Below are 19,034 nucleotides of genomic sequence, written 5' to 3' on the forward strand. Positions count from 1 at the left end.
ATTGGCACCAGCTCTGCTGTGCCCAGCCATGCCTTCATCCGGGGACCCGAATCATTCGAATCCGCCCCTGCCTCCTCCACCGGAGGTCGCAGCATTCAAAGCTATGATAGCAGCCGGTAGCAAGCGCCCGCCATCAGCCATCCAGCAGAAGTTCGTAAAGAAATTGGAAACCATTCCTTCGGTAGCACTCCCGGAAGAAGAAACGTGCAAAGCAGCACTGAATCTAGCTGAGAGAGGACTTATTGGCCAGTTCACGGGCCTCTGGCCCTCTCCCAAAGCGGTGGAGGACTGGACTCAAAGGAACTGGAAACCCTTAATCAAAGAAGGAGTAAAAAGCTACTTTGTAGGCAAAGGATATTTTGTTTTTGTATTCGAAAGTGCAGAAGATAAAAGCCTAATCTTCAGAAACGGACCCTATTTCATGGGCCCTCAGGGATTATACCTCAACAAATGGTCGCCAGACTTCGATCCAGCCCAGGATGTCCCATCGGCGGTTCCGGTGTGGGTGAGGCTCCCCCACCTCCCACTCCACTGCTGGAATCAAAAGTCTCTTCAGATTATTGGCAATGGATTAGGAAAATACATAGATCAAGCTGTAAGAAAGGACCAATATTCATGTGCTCGCATCTGCGTCGAAGTAGATCTGGAGGAGGGCCTGCCGGAAGCCATCAATCTTACAGTTGCAGGATGGACACATGTTCAAGAGCTGGACTATGAACAACTGCCCTTTAAGTGCAGACACTGCCACGGATACGGACATTTCGCCAAACACTGCAAGAAAAAGGCGGAAGAACAACCAGATCAACAAAATGGTGAGCAATGGACCCTAATCCAAAAAACCACTAACCACAAAAAAGGCAGCGGGAAAGGTATTCAGAAAGAGGCACCAAGCAGCTCCAACCCCACCCAAGAAAAGAACCCAAAGGGCAAAGAAAGCAGCCAGAGTATCCCAGTTGCAACAGATACTGAAGACCTGGAACAGCCTGCCTCTCCCACCAACAACAAAGAGGACGGGGAAATGGCACATCTGGAAACTCCTCAAGGAAGCCCTTCTAATCCTTCATATGCAGATGTTACCAGGAAAAAACCAGTGGACAGCTCAGGTTCATCGGAGGATGAAACCTTCGAGCAGCCCATAAGAAAAGTAGGCAGAAAATCTCGCAAAGAAATAAGGGAGGAGGAGGCGGAAAGGCTTAAAACACAAGGAAGTCAGCCCACAATAGAGATGTCCATAGGGAGAAACTCCAGGAACAGGCCCTCCAAGGGAGGCCCTCAACCCCATGGTAAATAATGTGCCTCGTCTCTTGGAACTGCAGAGGTCTGGGTAATCCCTCGAAAGCGGAAGCGGTCAAGGATCTACTCAAAGCAGAACCCTCAGACATTCTCATGCTCCAAGAGACCAAGATAGAGGGGAAAGCCCTTCTAGAAATCAGCAAGAAGAAATGGAAGAAAAATACAGGAAGAGCAGTCAGTTCGAGAGGCACATCCGGAGGGCTTGCAACCCTTTGGGCAGAAGATCTCTTCCTGCTGAACAATTCCCATGAGACTCAGCATTGGATCTACACGGAACTAACACACCGCTCAAGTAAGTTGACCTTCTCCCTTTTCAATCTCTATGTTCCTGTTCTTTATTCTGAAAAGAGGGATTGTTGGAACTCCCTCGTTGCATTCCTAGAGCAGCGATCCCCTAACAACATCATCCTTGCTGGGGACCTAAATATAGTTTTAAAACTCAAAGAAAAAAGGGGTGGTATCAACAGTAGAGATCCCATGCTTCCCCTGGTGGAAGACCTTATTCAGCAATGGGATCTTCTAGATTTCAAGCCGATAAAAGGGCATTACACATGGACCAATAACAGAGCGGGGGAAGACCATATCGCAGCCCGTCTGGATCGATTCCTAGTACAAGGCACCCTGATGTTGAATAAGAAAATTATTACCTCTAAAATCCTCCCCAAGCTGACCTCAGACCACAAACCAGTTCAGCTTATATTGGAAGATGAAGAAGACCTGGGCCCAATCCCCTTTCGATTCAGTCCCCTTTGGATAGAGAGGAATGGATTCATAGACACAGTGAAAGCAACATGGGTCAAGCCTGTCACCGGGTCCTCCAGCTATGTATGGGAACAGAAGCTCAAAGCAACAAAATTTGCCCTGAAGGAATGGATAAGGAAGCCTGCTCCAAATCCTTCCAGCCAAAGAAAAGAAATAGTGCAGACATTAGAGGCACTGCAATCTGAAATGGAAAGTAGAGAGATAACCCCATCCTTGCTAGATAAAGAAGTTAAAATTCAATGCTCAGCATTTCGATCCTTCAGAACAGAGGAAGAGCATTGGCGAATAAAATCTCGAAGCCTGTGGCTGAAAGCGGGTGATCGGAATACCACCTTCTTCCATCGCCAATATAGAGCAAGACTCTCCAGGAATCATATTTCTGAAATCACAACAGTAGAAGGGCAGATATGCAAAGGCTTCAGTGAGATTAAAGAGGCAGCAGTAAGTCATTACAAAAGTCTGTACACCGCAGGTAATCAAGGCAGTGAGGAAGATATTGCAGACTTCCTCTCAAACATCCCTCTTCTGGTCAGCCCTGAAGACAATTCAGCTCTCACCCAACCCATCACGGAAGAAGAAATCATCAAAGTCATTTGGTCTATGGATCCGGACAAGGCCCCCGGGCCGGACGGATTCACCATTCATTTTTACAAGACATGTTGGGATATCATCAAAGAAGATCTAATAAAGATGATAAAAGGCTTCATGAAAAAAGCTAAGGTAGTGTTATCGGGAAAAGTGTCTACTCAGAACGCCCCTATCCCACTAAGGTGTGACAGTGCCTTAGCAACAAACAAGGAAAACTACTTTCGTATTCTTCTTTATGAAATGTAAACGAAGAGGAATATGATGAACTAACCCGTATCTTGCGCTAGTCCATTGATCAAATCGCTTTCCTCTTTGACGGCTTCCAGCTACCTGCTCCCTTACTTTCCCAGCTTCACCAAGTTCCTGCAAGATCACAGAAGAGGAAAACTACACAAAGACGTAGATTTACATTCATAAATAGCTTAGGATCAGATTTAAGCTAAACATGCAAATATAACAAACCATCATTGATACACAAGCATGTAGGAGAAACTCAAATAGTTTTATTGATATAACAAGAAGATCGAGGAGGAGATACAACCAAGTGAGTCCCGATCCAACATCTACCTCCTAGCAAAGGAATCCCTTCTTCACCTCCAACAAAGCATAAATCACCCAATGCACTAATCTCAATCTCAAAACCAACAGCAATTCTCTGCAAAGTACAAAACTCCAGCCTCTGGATCTCTGGGATGAGGGATCCATATATAGATGTATGCAAAGAGGATGAGTTAGCTTATGATTTGACTTGTGGCTTCTCTCTATCAGTTCTTGCTTCCACTTGGAGACTGAGAGTCTCTTACTCATCCTTGGTCGAACTCAGTGAAGCAAGTGTCATTGGGGAAGATTCTGGAAGCTTCCATTGTCTGTCCACCTCGTGTAATGACACTGCCATTTGTCATTTCCCGCTCAGCGCACCCTGGTAGTGCATTTAGGTGCGTTGCAACGCACCTAGCTAGTGTACTGGGGTGCTATGCAACACAGGTAGCTAGTGGAGCAGCTGAAATGATCTTGATTTGACTGATTCTGAGTAGTTTCTGGTGAAGAACTTCTGGGAGAAGCTGTAATTGGTTGACCTTGTTCCTTTAGGGGCAGGAACAACACTTTTAGGGACTTAGGATCCCTTGGTTTATGGACATTTCATGCTTAGAGCTATAAGGCACAAAAATGTCTATAACAGTTTCCCCCTAAACTATGAGGCCGTTTATCGGGTCAAATGCTTTATTAGGAGGATCCGAAGTTCTTTCAATGCTGGGAGGAGAGCTGTAATAAGATACAATACAATACATTATCTTCATACTGTTTTCATGATCTAGCTGAGGCGGGCATTCCCATGCTCAGCTTTATAAATTCATTTTTATGTACATAGGACAGACAATCGTCTCATGGTAGACTGATGATTCTGATGAAGTCATCATCCTTTTGGTAGGATGATTATCTATGCTGCAATGCTGTACATGTCAATGTTTTTATTTTTCCTGAATATATATCGCAGCCCGGATGGATGAAACTAGATCCGAGGTCTTCAATCTCGTCTGATCTTCACTTGAAGTACAAGTCGATCCATGTGAGAAATGTTTTGAAGTCGAACATGGAAAGACATCGCTTGATTACCAGTCGATGATGTAAACTGTTAACAAACGCGAGAGGAATCACCGATAAGGATGATGACCCTCAAGGTACTGCAGTATAATTCACGTGGTGTGAATAAAGGACTTGGCTTCGAACACCACGCAAAATCTTTCGGTCGAAGGTCATTGACGTATACCTGTCACCGGAAGTGAGAAACTTGCCATTGAGGCATGCAAGCTTCAAAGTACTGAATGGGGTGTTCCTAGATCAACTTCTCGGATAATGAGCCGATGTCGACAAGAAGCGATCCGTCAAAGGAGGGCCTTGATGAATCCCACATCAATGACACGGAACGGAGCAAATGATTTTGATGGAGGTGAAAACGATCTGATGATATATGGTTCAGGATGGCGGTCATGAAGGAATGAAGTATAATGTATGGTAGTGGATGGAACACGGGTGACTTCTCTAGATGACTTCTCTTGAACATGTCGGCGACACTTATGTGATGGATTGGTAGCATTTACCCCAAATGTGGATGGTATGGCGTGACCATGGTGATGTGACCGGTGAATGAAACAACCCAACCCGACTCAAGCACGGAGTGGAAGTGTCATGTTCAAGAGCGACTTGCTACCAATAAAGATTCTTTGAGTTTCTTCCCAATTTTTCCCCAGTCATTGCTGACCAGTACCTCTTTATTTTTGTCAAGCTTGAGGAGGATAACATATGCTTGTTCTATAATTTGCCCTTCGGGTAAACCCATCGCTATGTTTTAACAAGCCTAGCGATAGTGAAACTCGTTCTCGTCTAAAGACAAGTTTGTCGCTATTAATGTTTTTAACGAGTTTAACAACAAAGATAACTTGGTCCTTTTCATTTTTAGAGAGTCTAAAAAGGTACGTAAAGTTAACTCCGGAATTCCTTTTTCGTCATCTAATCCCTTAAGTCCGAAAAAGTATAAAACAATACAGAAGGGATGAATTTTCGATAGTTTTAACGAGCTGAACAACACAAGCGCTTGATCTTTTTGTGCAATAATCCCTCAGGTCCAAAAAGATTAAAATCTAGAGGAGGGATAACACTTCCGGTTGCTTTAACGAGCTAGAAGGCCAAAACTCGGCAATCTTTTCATGTTTTACGAGTTAGATGAAAGGAGCTTAAAGAAGACTCGTCTTTTGAGGAACGAGTGATAAAATGGGTAGCAGCTGATTCCAGGTAAGGGTTGGAATTTTCCAAGCACGACAGTGTCACAAGGATGGCTAGTGAAATCTGTCTTCGCAGCTGTTCCTCAAAATGGGTAAACAATCAAATAGAGGTGAATGATCGACCAATGAAAAGTGGAGGTGACGGTGCAAACACGACCAAGGCTTTAATGGCTGATAATGCTACATTCACGGTGGCTATTTACCGGAGGATAGTTCATTATTTAATGAGCTTAAACGCGGATTGATATACTTTCTCGGTCTTATGTTTATTTTTTAACGAGCTTGAACTATGTGCTAAAACTGCTCAATGATAAGTTTGCATGCCCCCGAAGCTTCATTGCATTCAACTCGGTGGTTGGAATGAAGGTTTACCTTTGAGATTTAAAAAGGGGATTTGTTTCATTCTTTTAATGAGGTTTACACAGTAAAAGAACTATCCTCATGACTCCTTGTTTCATTTTTTAACGAGGTTGACACGAGATAAGAACCGTCCTCGGAGTCCAAATCCATTAGATATAGAAGGTTTCATATTCCACTGTGGCCACTTCCGCCAGATTACTCGGAGGCGGTAGGGCAAAAGTACCCATTAAGGCAGGGTCTTTTAGGAGACCTACTCCGATATTTTGGAGCGAATGATTGCTTCCATGGATCATTGGAATGCTTCCCGTAACTTGCGAACTGTTGGGGAGAAATGTTTGTTGGTCGACGATTGTAATTCCTCCTTGGAAGGGAAATGCAATCTTCCTAAAGTAGGTCGACACAACTGCGGCCATGGCATATATCTAGGGTCTTCCCAATAGGATGTTGTAATCAAGGTTTCCGTCGATTACTTCAACATCAATTTCTACTGTTTTCCCTCCTAGTTCAACCTTCAAGTTACTTATGATACCATATGGTGTATATGTCCTTCCATCGAATGTTTTTAATGTCGTCGAAGATTGCGACAAGGTTGGAGATCCTAAAGTTTTCCAGCAACTCATCGACATAATGCATGTAGATGCCCCCTCATCAATAATTGTTCGATGAACAATTTTGTTGAGGGCTTTCACTTGAATAAGGAAAGCTAGTTGAGCTGGTAACGAAGGGTCATATCCTTTATGATCAAAGGCCACAAGATTGGAATCCATTGGGTCAATCCCACCTATTGCTGATAATAAAGTTTGCTCTTGGGAGAGGTAATTTTGCGGTACCTCAAGTGTCGACATAGCGGACGGCGATTGGGTCAGGTCCTCTATTATATTATAATTCTGTGCTATTTTTGCACGAGGATTAAATGTCGATTTGTGCACTACTCCCTTTGGCGACTTTATCATTTTTCCAGGAATGATGGGTGGCACAACTTTGGTCAAAGTTGTTGTCGAACTACTAGTTTGTTCATTAGCCTTGTTATTCGAAACCTGTGGATTCCCGTAATCTTTATTCCTTGCCAAAGAATTATTTTGCTGCTTTGAGATAGACAACATAAGCACTTGGGATCGAGAAGCATTTTGATTAGCAACCAGTTTGGTTCTCGGGCTTGGAAATGGATCAGTCAATACTGCTGAGGTTTTTCAACTCTTAAAGAGTTTCTTAACTTCAGCTTTATGTGGACAATCTCTCGTCCGATGATCCTCATCGCATATATGACACCCCGCAGGGGGTTTCCTTTGCTCAGAAGGTTTTTCAGGAGATGACTCATCCTGCTTCCTTTTTCTCCCTTTCTTTTTCTTCTTGCCCCCTAGTTGCTTTAGTTGCTTTCCCTTGTCAGTCGACACGGCATTTACTTCCGAGGCAAGAAGTTCCTCATTTTCATTTTGACTAGAAATCTTACAGGCCTTTTTAGATGTAGCCTTTGTCGATTTCATGTCTGTTTTTCCAATCACGCCGTCACCGGCATGAGAGTCATTGTTCGATTTAGGAGGAGGAATTAAGAATTCCAGTCTAGGGGCGTCAGGTATTTTGTCGTAGAGCGTGACGGACTGAGTATAGATCAAGTCCAGATATTGCGCACGAGCTATAACTTGCTCTTTCGTTACAACTCCTCCCTTTGCCACATCTTCCGTGATGGAAGGTAATAATGACTTGATAAACCATTCAACTAAGAGCTGATCGGGAACATACGTTTTTACCATCCTACGACGACGTTGCCACTCATGTATATGATCAGATATGTGAGTGGTCGTTGTCTGTTTGAAGTTGGTAAGGAGTTCTGTTCCCGTTTCATACCTTATTGGTAACTGAAAATGGGTTAAAAAAGTCGTGGCTAAGGTACTGAAGTTGTCAAACGAAGCTCTAGGCAATTCAATATACCATTTTGCCACTGGACCCATTAACGTCCTCTGAAAAAGGTGAAGTCTTATTGAATCATCATTTAGGGTGTTTGATGAACACCATAGATGAAATGTCATCACGTGATTCGATGGATCTTCACCCGGATTTCCATTAAATTTAGGAATATCTGATGGAAGTTTATGCGGAATCGCTGGCCACCAAGGGGCGTAAGCAATCAAATCGTTTGTTAAGCGGTGTAAATCAGGTAACTCTAAAGTTGCCACGAATGGTAACTGTTGATTCAGGTTAGGTGAAGCATACCCAGGGTACGATGGAATCGCCTGAGTAGTTGGCCTTTGCATACGAGCATAATGCAGTTGATGCTGGTATGACTGATAAGGTTGGTGGACATGACCATTGTAAAATGGTTGATTTTGACCGTTTTGAATGTACGGCTGTCCACTGTTCGCAAAGATCTGCTGCTCAAAACCTTGGTATACTTGTTGGAATTGTGATTGTTGGTATTGCACCAGCCACGGTTGTGAAGCCATGTTCTGTTGTGCTATACTAACCGTTGGAGCAAGGTGTGGGGTAATTGTACACGTCTGGGCCTGTGTCGCCCTACCAGTTGCCGATTGTGGTTGAGTCACAGGGTCAAGGGGCTGTTGCATTACAACCTGAGAAATCTGAGGTTGACATACAACAGGCAGCGTTTGAACTTGTGACATCGTCACAATAGCTGGTGTAGTTGGGATATTCGACATAGTTACATATTGTTGCATCGAATACACAACCCTTGGTTGTTGAGGTAGTATAGGTACCCAACCACCTGGGGTAATTCCAGTATAACCTGAATATTGCTGTGAACTCCCGTATGGATATCCTCCCGGAGGGGATAATGATAGGGCATACTGCCCCCCATACGGTGGTAATCCAGAACTCAAGGGGATTGTTTGCCCTTGGGGACCAGACTACCCAAATTGACCTCCAGATGGATCAATTTATTGAGAATCAACATAAGAGTTGCCGGATATTATTCCGGAGGAACAAATAGGAACGGACCATACTGTCGAAATAGCTCCTGAATGGGCTCTTTCTAGCGGTTGAGAGCTAGTTGGGACAGATGGTATGCCGGCGAACATTGTCGGAGTGACGGCAGGGAGTTCTGGTGTCACTGTGTCAGACGACACAGTCCTAGATGTTGACGGTTGTTCAGACATTTGGAGTCTATCCAAAAGATTACCTAGCGATTCTACAGGAACCTCCATTGGTGGTAGACCAACTTCTAATGAAGAAGGAAATAGAGTGACCCCGACTCCAAAGTGCGTTGGAGTACTTGTTTGAGGATCTTCTACAATTTCTTCAATCGCAATCAAACTAGGTGGAAGGGGAAGACCATCAGGTTCGTAAAATATTTCTGGTGCCGAAGAAGGGGTTGAATCGACATCGACAGATGTTTGAAGAGAAAGACTCTCTGGACCGGTTGTAGATGGAACTGGTTCAGTAACACAATTGTTTACTCTCAGACTAGGATCAGTATCACTATTCCTTTGTGGCTGTTGAACTTCTCCTGTAGAGGCAGGGTTTCCATAAATGTTTGGAGTAACCAGAATCTCGGATTTTGTTGGAACACTTGTTCTAACTTTAATAGGAGATTTGGAACCGGTTAAACGAGTTCGTTTTGTCCGTACTGGTTTCGATTTTGGAGACAAAGACGGTTGACTCGTAAGCCTCCGCGAACGACGGGGTTTCAATTGACTTTCTTCCACAATTGCGGATTACTCGATCAACTAAAATACAAAAGGGGAAGTATGTTTCCGAATTAAATGAATTTTAGACGCTTTAGACACAACTTGTTTTTTCAATTTTAAAGAGTCGAGAAAGAACAAAAGATGACTCTAGTCTCCTTCGATTTTTTAATGAGCCTGAAGTGACAAGTGCTCAGATGGACCTTTTTCGTTAAGGAGTCTAAAAAGGAATGAAAGGGACTGCTCTGGAGATCTAGGTAGAGGGTGTGTCAAACCAATCACAAAACTACAGAATACGTTTTACGGTACGGCAATCAATCTTTCCGAATGCTGTGTTCGGTGCATTGCAATCAGTAGGGCGGCAGACACGACTTCCTATGGATAAAAGGTTTTGAGCCTATAGGGGTCTCCCAATATATACTCGACAATATGTGGGAGCACAATCTGTACTGGCACTTATCATCTCACAGTGGAGGAATCACCCAACCATCAGTGAGGAAAACAGTTACCAGGTTTTACGATGCCGGAACACGTCTCTAGCGTAGACCTCTATGTTGTGCATTAAGTTCCAAAGCGTTGTTAGATTCATTCAATTTATTTTAAGTTGATCTTTCTTAGAAGTTTGCCTTTTTGGATCACCACGAGATGTAGATATAATTCCTAAATGCAATCTAAAGATGATAAGCAATCTTTTATCTCTTTTCAACAGTGAAAATCCTAGCTACAAGGGGAAAAGAAAGACACAATCTTTTCTCAAAGAGCAAAGAGCACACTGTAAATGCACTTTTCCTAAATCAAGCCATACCAACTATCAATATGCAAATGCACATATGCATGTATTTGTTTTCACTTTCTTAATATTGATGCCTAAAAAGAAAGTTGATGTACAAATCTGAATTTGCTTTCAAGTGAAAAACATAAACAAGCTTCTTTTCGAAATTAAAAAGGTAGAGAAGATTACGACACTCTGTGATTTTGAAATAAACACTTGTTTCGACACTAGAAAGTGAAAAATTCAAACCAGAGGAAAAAGTATAATGAACTGTCAACGGTAAACAAACTTTCTCCTAAGATCAAAATCGACACTTACAATAGATCTAAATCTAAGGACGACAGTATGACTATTTTACTTTTCAATGGAAAACTGTAAATGATGTAACAAACACACAAAGAACATCTACAGTCTTTTTGTACAAAGGAGGCGGAATTAAGGCAAAGAAAAGGATTTTTCAGACAGGTACACACATTGATAACAGGCTGCAAAAATTAGAGATAAAACTGGACAAAATGAAGCAAAGAACCTCAGCTGCACAGGGCAAAGGCTGATCAGCGCACCTATTGCACAGAGAAACTGAATCGCAGCGCAGGTAGCCCTCTCGGGACCTGCGTTGAAATGCAGAACCTCTTCACAAAGCCTGCGCTGGGGCAGAAACGAGACTTCTATCCGGGTTCTGGGTCACGGTTTGCAGTTTAATCTATGGTTTTTGGCCGAGTAAAAGCAATCAGTAAGGTAAATCAGAGGGATGATTTAAAGAAGGACTAAGAGCTATCACAAAGGGTAATCAGATCATTTGTGGATCAGCTGTTCAAATCATAAACAAATCCTAGTGAGTGGATTGAAGTAGCAGCTACTTTGAATTTGATAATGGCAAATGCAGTTCGATTGCTACTTCTGTGTTTATGAAACAAACAACAAGAGAAACACAAATAAACTAACTAGACACGATCCCCAGTGGAGTCGCCATTCTGTTTTTGGGAAAAGTGTCTACTAAGAACGCCCCTATCCCACTAAGGTGTGACAGTGCCTTAGCAACAAACAAGGAAAACTACTTTCGTATTCTTCTTTATGAAATGTAAACGAAGAGGAATATGATGAACTAACCCGTATCTTGTGCTAGTCCGTTGATCAAATCGCTCTCCTCTTTGACGGCTTCCAGGTACCTGCTCCCTTACTTGCCCAGCTTCACCAAGTTCCTGCAAGATCACAGAAGAGGAAAACTACACAAAGACGTAGATTTACATTCATAAATAGCTTAGGATCAGATTTAAGCTAAACATGCAAATATAACAAAACATCATTGATACACAAGCATGTAGGAGAAACTCAAATAGTTTTATTGATATAACAAGAAGATCCAGGAGGAGATACAACCAAGTGAGTCCCGATCTAGCATCTACCTCCGAGCAAATGAATCCCTTATTCACCTCCAACAAAGCATAAATCACCCAATGCACTAATCTCAATCTCAAAACCAACAACAATTCTCTGCAAAGTACAAAATTCCAGCCTCTAGATCTCTCGGATGAGGGATCGATTTATAGATGTATGCAAAGAGGATGAGCCAGCTTATGATTTGACTTGTGGCTTCTCTCTGTCAGTTCTTGCTTCCACTTGGAGACTGAGAGCCTCTTACTCATCCTTGGTCGAACTCAGTGAGGCAAGTGTCATTGGGGAAGATTCTGGAAGCTTCCATTGTCTGTCCACCTCGCGGAATGACACTGCCATTTGTCATTTCCCGCTCAGTGCACCCTGGTAGTGCATTTACGTGCGTTGCAACGCACCTAGCTAGTGTACTGGGCTGCTATGCAACGCAGGTAGCTAGTGGAGCAGCTGAAATGATCTTGATTTGACTGATTCTGAGTAGTTTCTGGTGGAGAACTTCTGGGAGAAGCTGTAATTGGTTGACCTTGTTCCTTTAGGGGCAGGAACAACACTTTTAGGGACTTAGGATCCCTTGGTTTATGGACATTTCATGCTTAGAGCTATAAGGCACTAAAATGTCTATAACAGGTAGGAGGAGGAACTAACTCCACCTACCTAGCTCTTATTCCCAAGGAAACCAATCCTGAAACCTTCGCCAGATTCAGGCCTATTTCGCTCTGCAACGCTTCATACAAAATAATAGCTAAGCTCCTAGCCACCAGGATGAAACCTCTTCTCAACAAGCTGATCTCAAGCAACCAAGGGGGCTTTGTAGAAGGCAGGCATATACTGGACAATGTCATTCAAGTCCAGGAGACAATACATTCAAGCAATCAGCGAAAGGAAAAAGGAATGCTGATAAAGCTTGACATGGCTAATGCATTCGATCGAGTCAATCGTTCCTTCCTGTACAAAGTTCTCCACTCCTTCGGCTTCTCTCCCCATTTTGTCAATCTCATCGTTGCCTGCACTCATAATCCCTGGATCGCCCCCCTCGTCAATGGCCGCCCCACCTCCTTCTTTCAAGCCCAGAGAGGTCTCAGGCAGGGATGCCCGCTCTCTCCCTTCCTGTACATTCTGATGGCCGATTCCCTCAGCAGAAAGCTAGCCTCCGAGCAATCCTCAGGTTCCCTCCCTGGCCTCAAACCTTCTATCAGCTCTCCAGCTCTGAACCATGCCCTTTTCGCGGATGATTCTCTACTCCTGGGTGGGGCATCTGTGCGAATAGCTAAGGCCTTTGACTCCGTCTTAAAATGCTACTGCAGAGTATCGGGCGCCTCCATCAATGAAAGGAAAAGTGAAGTATATGGTTGGAATATAGGGCAGCAAGAACTCACAGGCATAGCCAATATTCTGGGTTTCAACGGTCATGCCCAATGGGAGAGGATAAAATACCTCGGCCTTCCCATTATAATTGGAAACAATAAGAGGTCGCTATGGGCAGAAATCATCGGAAAAATCAAGACAAAAATTGCTTCCTGGGGTGGACACTGGCTCACAAAAGGAGGCAAGGTAATTTTGATCAAATCGGTCTTATCGGCTCTTCCAATCTACCAAGCTGCCTTTCTCCTAGCACCAAAGAGGGTGACAGACAATATATCCAGAACTCTGCGCGACTTCCTCTGGCAAGGGGGGAAGGGCAATCAACAAAAAATTCATTTAGTCAAATGGGAGAAGGTGAAACGACCAATTCTGGAAGGAGGATTACAAATTCGCGATCCAACCTTTGTTAATTTGGCGATGGGAGGGAAAATTCTTTGGAAATTGTTCAAGGAGCCAACGCACCCTGTCAGCGCAACGCTAAAAGCCAAATACGCCTCTACCGTGCCGCTCAGAAACCTTCAGGTCAGTCAAACTCCCAACAGCACTCATGTATGGAAACTTTGTAACAGAAGCTTGAATTTCTTTAAAGAAAAGGTGTATAAAATTCCAGGCAACGGCAAATGTACAAATCTGTGGTACGACCGAATTATGGACAGAAACCCGATCTCAGAGACAGAAGAAATCGCAGAGATAAAAGAGTGGTTGGAACGGGCAGGGATTAACAGTGTGTTCGATCTATCCAAATGGGACAGGCATGGAGACTGGCAGGGATGGGACTTCTTTGGAGTCCCTAACCGACTACAACAGCAGAAACATATCCTAGAAGAATTGCTGGAAGACGCGGCCCCAGTTAATAGAAAATCGAGAGATTGTTGGGGATGGGGGCGCTCTGGAACATACACCACAGCTGAAGCGTACAATGCCATCCAATCTGATAGGAACAACAGCAAAACACCGGAGTTCTGGAGGAAAGTCTGGGAACCGCTTGCTCTGCCCAAGGTAAATTTTTTCTTCTGGACGCTGGTCCAAGATAAGCTTCTAACTGGAGATAACTTGATGAAAAAAAACATTGCAGGTCCGCACAGATGTGAGATGTGCAGAAGCAGTTTAGAAACTGCCAAGCATCTCTTCATAGAATGCAATTTTGCAAAAGAAGTTTGGGGACTTTCCCTCCATGAGCTACAAACCTCAGTTCCTTTCCACAACTCAGCAGCAGAACTTTTCGATTCTTGGAATCAACATTACCCCAACAAAATTCCAGCTAAATCCATCTGGAGGAAAGTTTGGAACGCCATACCCAAGTTCGTGTGCTGGCAGATTTGGCTGTCCAGGAATGATATGATTTTCAATGAAAAAGCGCACACACCTTTCTCAGTTGCGGCAAAAGCTAAGTCCTTCCTTCTAGAAGCAGTGCAACAACAGAACTATGCAGGTGACCCATTGCTCCTTCCGGCAGAAGAGAAGTGGTTGGGCCCCCTTCACCCACAACCAAGGAAGCAGCTAACAATCCCTCAAGCAGGAAATCAGGCCTGGCACAAAAGAGAATCTGAAGAAAACTTTCAAGTATGGTGGAGAAAGAAAAAAATCACAACAATATTCTTTGATGGAGCCTCCAAAGGCAATCCTGGGGCAGCAGGCGCTGGAGGGGTCATCTATGGCCCAGATGGAACAAGAAGGGACAGCTTTTGTTGGGGTATTGGACAGAAAACCAATAATCAAGCGGAGATTCTAGGCCTCCTCAAAGCTTGTCATATAGTCAGGGACAGAGGAGACAAAGAATTTCAAGCCTTTGGAGACTCGGAGATCATAATCAAAAATTTAAATACGGGAAGTCTGTTCACTAATGCATGCCTTAACAAAACTCTAAATAGGCTGAAGAGAGTTCTGCTCGATTTTGACTCATACAAATTTCTCCATATTCTCAGAAATCTGAACAAAGAAGCAGATCTGATGGCGAACAAAGGGTGCACCCTTGGGAAAGGCCAACTTCTTATAAACGATGAAAGTTCATATCATCCCTGCAATTCTTGAGGAAATGGAAATATGTAGTAGTTCAAAAGATAGTGTTAGAATCAGAAACAAAAGAAAAGCAGTATTGGCTGCCATGATGTAATTCCAAGCTTCATACCAAATAAATAAAATCATACCCGTTTGAGTTAAAAAAAAAAAAATTAATTTATTTGTAATTAATTTATTCTATATTAATAACTGAAATTTCTTTTATATAAATAAAATAAATAAATAATATAAATTAATATAATGCTTCTTATCATGCTCAAATTTCTTTTATATAAATAAAATAAATAAATAATATAAATTAATATAATGCTTCTTATCATGCTCAAACTAGCCGTTATCAGGTCAAATCTAGGTGTTGTCTTTTTAGCTTTTACCTTATGAGAAATCTGAGTCATTGAATATTCTGCCCTATGTATTTATAGTGCATAGCTAGATCTGCTCATTCAACTTGTCCTCACGATGAACCACACTGGTTCGTTCGAAACGCGTGGACAAAAATTTCTCCATGTGATTTTCGCCGAAGAATTCTTCAAAAAATAATTAGAAGTAAATTTATGGAAATACTATTAGTAAAAATTAGAATTCTAAAAAATATATAATAATAATAATAAATAAATAAATTTATGGAGATAATATTAATAAAAAATAGAATTCTTATAGATAAATAATAAAAATAAATGGACAACTAAATTAATTAATAATAATAATAATAATAATAATAATAATAATAATAAAGGCCCATTGGGCTTTGGATTGACTGTGAATGGGTGCACTGTTAATGCACTCCTTGCTATAGGTCACTGGTTCAAATCCCACTGGGTGCTTACCTACCAAAAAATAATAATAATAAAGGAAAAATAATGAGGCAAACACAAAAAAAAAGTTAAGAACAAAGAGAAGGATCCAACACTTTCTTTTTTTCAGATTGAGTATGGGAGCCTTTTTTCGATCTCTAAGGTTTCTCTAAATTTCCAACGATAAAAGTGGTTAATATTATAAATCTAACATTTAGGTTGTCAAATAAGTGAAATGTTTATCCAAAAATAGAATAAGATTGACACACTATTCTAAAAATACTCATAAAGAAAAAAAAAAGTCATTTTTAACCGAGTAATACAAATCCTTTAATTTTTGCTCTTGACCCAATAATAAAAATCCTTTAGTTTTTGCCAAATATATCTCTATTGCCAAATATTTTTACCGAGCGGGTTTAAAAAAAATCGTTAAAAGACACATCTACATCTCATCAATTGGAATGGTAAAGTTTCAAATTTAATCTTAAAGATTTAAATTAGTGGGGCAGAGTAGAATGGGATAAACCACAATCATGACTAACAACCATAATGGACATTGCGAGTGGTGTGGTGGTGGTGGTAGAGTTGGTCAAAGATAGCTATGTGGACCCTGACTTGAGGAGATGATCTTATAATTATAATTATATATTGAGGAGGTGAGGAGGAGGTGAGGCCTATTTATACGGACACTGTGGTACTCAATCAAGAACATTGTAGGTGCTCCACGATTTTTCTTAGTGTCGATATTGTTCAGAGACGAGATGGATTCGATCGTATACAAACCTGCATTTTTTCTTTTTCTTATTTTAGCATGCATCCTTGCAGTCCAAACCATGGCAAATCCTGAAGGTTTTGTTTATTGATTCTTCTATCCATCATATGTACTTTGCAATTTTTATGAGCGAGCAGCAGACTCGGTTTATAAATTGCGCTATATAAAGCATGAGATCTACTTTGCAATTTTATTGAATGAGCAGCAGACTGAATGTATATTGATAAACAGGGGACGCGTTAATGGCAGTGAAAAGCGCTTTGCAAGATCCGGATAAAGTTTTAGCAAGCTGGGAACAGGACATAGAAGACCCTTGCACTTGGTTATATGTCACATGCGATGCCTCCCGCCATGTAATCAGGCTGTAAGTACGTTTGACCTCGCATTGGATTTATGACATCAACATAGTTTTTCCATCTTTTACTTTTTCTCTACTCTAATGAACAGAGATTTGCCACTTAATAATGTGCAGAGATTTGCCACGCAGAAAGCTGAGTGGAACATTATCACCCAAGATATCTCAGCTCTCGCATCTGCAATACCTGTAAGCAAGCATTTCATTATCTTTGCGTCTTGAAATGAAATTATTTATTTGTTGAAGGGCTGTTAATAATGTTCTTGATTGAACGACAGGTATATGCCGAAGAACACTCTGAGTGGTTCTATTCCAGAGAGCTTGGGAGACATGAAAAGCTTGATCAGTATTGATTTGTATGAGAACAATCTTAGTGGACAGATACCTGCCTCTCTTTCGCGCCTGCGGAGTCTTGCTTTCTTGTAAGCTATATTCTCTCATCATTTCAATTTCTCTCATCGTCGAATTCAATATTTACAAATTTCAGGAAACGGAGATCATGCTAATAATTATATCTTCTCTATGTTACAGGCGGTTGAATAACAATCGGTTGTCCGGAAATATTCCCACATCGCTCACTTCCATTTCTTCGTTGCATGTATTGTAAGTTTTTTTACAGCAAAAGCTGGCATAATTATAGCGTGATTTTCATTATCATAATCGTCAGTAAGCCCAGGGAGTCTTTTGGTTGAGATAACATCGTATTCTGTGAACAGAGAATTGTCACACAACAATCTGAGTGGCCCAGTTCCCACAAGTGGCTCCTTTGCACAGTTTACTGGTCAAAGGTAAGCTAAGCTATGCCAATGTTTATCATAGCTTGCAGTTCAACCACATCCCCTTATATATTATTTTAAAGTTAAAGGCAGAATAATAACTGTATGTACTGCTTCTGGTCCAGCTTCGCAGGAAACCCTAACCTCTGCGGCCAAGTCGTGGGGAAGCCATGTGGTCATCCACAACGCAACAGGAAACTACACTAACGTCTATGCGGTGCGGCGAAGTGGCGGGGAAGTCATGTGCTTATTCAAATCAAAATGTCAATAAATTATTGGTCACCCTAAACTCCATGGAGATTTTATTTCCAAATTTTGAAATCCGGCAGGCAGTAGGGTTTATGTGATACTAGAATAGCACATGATGGATTTGAATAATGTATTATTGGTCGACCATAACTCCACCGAGATTTTGTTTATAAATTTCGAAATTGTACTGGGAGAGTGCAAGATAGATTTGAATATTATATTAGAATAGTACATGATTTTATTATATTGGATGGTGATCTCTTCTTCACAATAGTACAATATTGCATTTGCATGAAGCTTTCTGTTTCATTTTAAAATTAAGAAATTATTTTTACATGTTATTATGTAAAAAGATTGCTTTGAGGTCAAAATATATTCTAATAAATAATAGGTTAAGTTTATTATATTAATATTCACATTTATATATATTGAATAGTAATTCTCTCTTTTTCTTTAACAAGTGCTGGTTAGTTGTCAGGTAGTCATTATATTAATAAGTGGTTTATTATATTTATTTCCACTCTATTTCAAAATGTATCTCCCAAAACAAGATTGAGATTCATATTCATATATATTCAATGATGACTTTCAAGTTCTCTTTAATAATCAGGTAGTCATTATGCTTCTTATTATGTTTATGCATCAAATATATGGAAAGTGATACCTTCTACTTAGTTTTTACTTTTCTCATGTTGGTTTTCAGTTGCTAATAAAAATCTATAGGTCTCTGTATGGCTAGTATCAAGGACCTAGCCTCCAATCTCATCCTCTACTTCATCATCAATAATATAATTGATTTTAGCCTCTTGAATTTCTCTCCCCATTTCATGAAGGCCACACTGCACATATACAACACTCTAGCATTCCCTTGAACTTTAGGGAACCTTGATCTTGACAACTGAAATTTTGTTCATAAGAATGATATATAAGGAGATATGAGTTCATAATGTTCTTCAAAGGTGATCTAATTACAAAAGTGGAACATATTTTGCGGACTAAAATTGTCACATATCCATAACTGATCTATATAAAATGTTGCCAAGACCTATTTAAAGAATCTGAGAAATTCTAAAATTTACAAGTAGCTCTTGAGAAGACCTTAAGAGTATTCTTAGCATCTTG

At 41.3% G+C, this 19,034-nt stretch overlaps 1 protein-coding gene across 1 annotated transcript in view; it reads left to right on the forward strand.

Annotated features, from left to right (window-relative positions):
- LOC149142590 (uncharacterized) overlaps positions 1 to 17,870 on the forward strand; it is a 171,491-nt gene extending 153,621 nt beyond the window's left edge. The window contains exons 2-7 of the mRNA XM_089451520.1: positions 16,764 to 16,896; positions 17,005 to 17,076; positions 17,166 to 17,309; positions 17,419 to 17,490; positions 17,604 to 17,675; positions 17,789 to 17,870. Of these exons, the coding sequence (XP_089307646.1) occupies positions 16,764 to 16,896; positions 17,005 to 17,076; positions 17,166 to 17,309; positions 17,419 to 17,490; positions 17,604 to 17,675; positions 17,789 to 17,870 (575 nt within the window). The remainder of the gene's footprint in view (positions 1 to 16,763; positions 16,897 to 17,004; positions 17,077 to 17,165; positions 17,310 to 17,418; positions 17,491 to 17,603; positions 17,676 to 17,788) is intronic.
- Positions 17,871 to 19,034: the final 1,164 nt, after the last annotated feature.

The sequence above is a fragment of the Pinus tabuliformis genome, chromosome X, assembly GCF_031772625.1.
Source record: "Pinus tabuliformis cultivar Carrire ecotype Pingquan chromosome X, CPIR1, whole genome shotgun sequence".
NCBI classification, from domain to species: domain Eukaryota; kingdom Viridiplantae; phylum Streptophyta; class Pinopsida; order Pinales; family Pinaceae; genus Pinus; species Pinus tabuliformis.